Source organism: Arachis ipaensis, chromosome B09, assembly GCF_000816755.2.
Source record: "Arachis ipaensis cultivar K30076 chromosome B09, Araip1.1, whole genome shotgun sequence".
NCBI lineage: Eukaryota > Viridiplantae > Streptophyta > Magnoliopsida > Fabales > Fabaceae > Arachis > Arachis ipaensis.
The window spans coordinates 57,170,813-57,173,843 of record NC_029793.2 but is presented as its reverse complement, the minus strand read 5'-3'; the positions used below and the strand labels follow the sequence as shown (position 1 = coordinate 57,173,843).

Genomic DNA, 3,031 nt, shown 5'->3' with positions numbered 1-3,031 from the left:
TTATTCTCTGAATAAACCTGAATGCTTTTTGGATTTGTAAATATTTCAATAAACGAAATACCATCTCCGATGTATCTTTTCAGATCTGTATCGTAATCACATCACACATAAAGAGAGAAAATAAAATACTATTAAAAGGGAAAAATACATCACTAAGAGGTTATTAAAACTTCACAAAACAAAAAACAAAGAAAAATGAGAAATATTAAGAAAAAAGAACCAGAGACTACAAACTAAAAACTGCAAAAGAGAATAGAGGGGAATATGAAAAAGGTGGGGAAAGAAGCAATAAAAGAGAAAAGGGTTAGAAAAGATGACAAAGAGAGTACGAAGTGGTGGTGGGAGTATAAAAAAAAGGTGAGGGAGAGAATAGGAGAAAGAAGAGGCGAAGATAGGGAGAGCAGGAGTAAAGAGAAGGTACGGAAGGGAAGACACACACGGATAATAAAAGAATATACCCAAAACTATTTTAAACTCCAATTTTTAATGAACAGCCTAATTTTCTTCTTCATAATTTCACATGTTCCCTACTTAAACTTCAAATTCCTCCATGGCAACATCTTATCCCCAAAATAATAAAAGATATTATCAACCTCGTAAGTTGATACAATCTACTTATAGAAAGATTTCTTTCACAACATTTACTTTTCTTTATTTCTAAATTAGTTGATACAATCCGTGCACAAAATATGCATATTCAATATTTCTCTTAAAAATTGAGAGACAGGGATAAAATCTGAGACACAAATATTTACACTGTAACCTTCAATTAGTTTTTAAAATACTTATTCTATCATAATCCTAACCCTTCTTTTTACCACATTTTTGCTCCTTCTTCTTCTTCCTTCATCCCACCTCCTTCCTTCTTCTCTCTCTTTACATTGTCCTCTGGCTCTTCTTCCATCACTGCTCCCATAGCTACCACTAGCGTCACCATTACATCCTCCTCAGCCCTCTGTTCGTCCTCCCGTTCTTAGTTCTAACTTTCCTCCTTCTTCACTGTCCTCATATGCGTAAACGCTGCCCTTTCTCCCTCCGACGTTGCCAGTAGGACTATCGCCAGTTCTATCTTTGTTCTTTGCCTCCAACTTGTGTGCCATCAATGATGTACTCCGCCTTGTAGATTTGCTTCTTCATTCTTCTTTGTTCGTCATTTTTATTTTGTTTTTAATTTTTTTCTTTCAAAAATATGCTATATATATGAATGAAATCTTATATTGTTATATGAATTTGTATTAGATTATGGTTCTTAATTTCTTTTCTTTTATTATGGAAAAAAGAATTTGATGGAAGGAAGAAGATTGTTCTGGACTGACCTGGAACGATGGGATCTATGACCTAACGAAGTTGTCGAGCCTCCAGCTTCTGGGACTTCGAGCGAACAGGGGGTGAACCTACAAAAGACACTCCAACATCCAAATCAAAAGTGCTTTGTAGAAGTTGAAGTTTAGGATTTTTCATATCTCATCTGGGGGGAGTCCGACGCTCCTCTTATATGGATAATTTCACGATGTGAAGATCATTTCAATATCGGAAGATACGATTTCGTATCTGAGTATGATTGATGGAGTGATTTGTGGCAAATCGGGAGGTCCTAGATGTTTGGGTCGCGAGGGACTAATTAGGCCTTTCGTCGGGCCCCTAAGATTGAGAGGCCAGGTCCATAACAAAGATAAAATGGATCGAGATGATAAAATAAAGAATTGAAAACGGTAAAATAGACTTTTAAATTTAATTTATATTTTGTCTATCACAATTGTCGAACAAAAATATATTTATTTTTAACTGTACATATCTTAGTGTTCATGTCTTTGTGTCTTTATGTCAATTTTTGGAATACATGAACAAACATAACCATATATAACAAAATAGCAATACACTTGTGCCATGCCTTTAAAAACCTATGAAGCACATCGAAAGATCATTCCACATCTAAAATTTTCAATGCACACAAAAAAATATACCAAATTTAAAAGGAGAATGAGAGTAAGCATGGGAGAAATGGAAAATAGGAGGGGTAAATAGGGGAATGCAGGAGAGTGCATGATTGGGAAGGAAGGAGACATGACACATTAGAAATGGAAATAGAGTTAATATTTAGATTGATCCTTTAAGTTATATTTGTGCCTTAATTTGGTTTTCAAAATTTTGATTTATTCAATTTGGTTTGCTAATTTAGCATTCATAACTCATATTAGTCTCTTATTTTGTTTTCACAAAATCATTAACAGTATATTGAAATGAATTGACAGTTGCTACATTAGACTCTTTAATGGTTATCTGATATGGTAATTAAAAACTTTTTATTTTAATTTTCTTTATATGAATTTTTTAAAATTCTAATTCTAATTTCATTTAAGGGTTTTAGAGGCTTTTTAAGAAATAAATTGAGGTAAAAATTTTCAATTGTCATGTCAGATAGTCAGAAAATTCAGTATGACAGTCGTCAATCTATTTCAATATGTCATTAACAGTTTTATGATAGAAATAGAGTCAGAACTAACGTGAGTTATAAATATTAAATTAAAAATAATAAAATTGAGTAAATTTAAATTTTATGAATTAAATTAAAATACAATCATAATTTCAAAAGACCAAATTGAATAATTGAAAATGCGGGTGATTGGAAGTGGAGATGTGTTAAAAAGATAAAAAATGATAAAAGGAGTATGGAGTCAGACACAGAAGAAATAAAGGAAGTGAATCTTTTCTAATGTGTTATTTTTGTTTTGATAAGATTTTGAATTGAATATACATATTTTTAGAGACATAATTTCTGAATTTTAAATGGAAGAGAGAATGTATGAAAGACATTAAATCTAAACGTGTGTTTCTATTATTTAGCTGTGTCCCACTAAATATTAGCTAATAAATAGTTACCTAGTTTCACTGATTTTATATTTTTATTTAAAAAAAAGTCCTAGAACATCCTTTACCAAAATTCTTAACTAATTATATATTGCAAAATGAATAAAAAGTTATATACGCTTGTGATTTGTGAACAAGGGTTTTTACAACACTTAATTTGTTA

The 3,031-nt window shown here is 31.4% G+C and overlaps 1 protein-coding gene across 1 annotated transcript in view; it reads left to right on the top strand.

Moving 5' to 3' along the window:
- The window catches only part of LOC110266852, a 6,386-nt gene continuing 3,619 nt past the window's right edge, over positions 265-3,031 (top strand). Inside the window, exon 1 of the mRNA XM_021111896.1 lies at positions 265-417. Coding sequence (XP_020967555.1) covers positions 265-417 — 153 coding nt within the window. The remainder of the gene's footprint in view (positions 418-3,031) is intronic.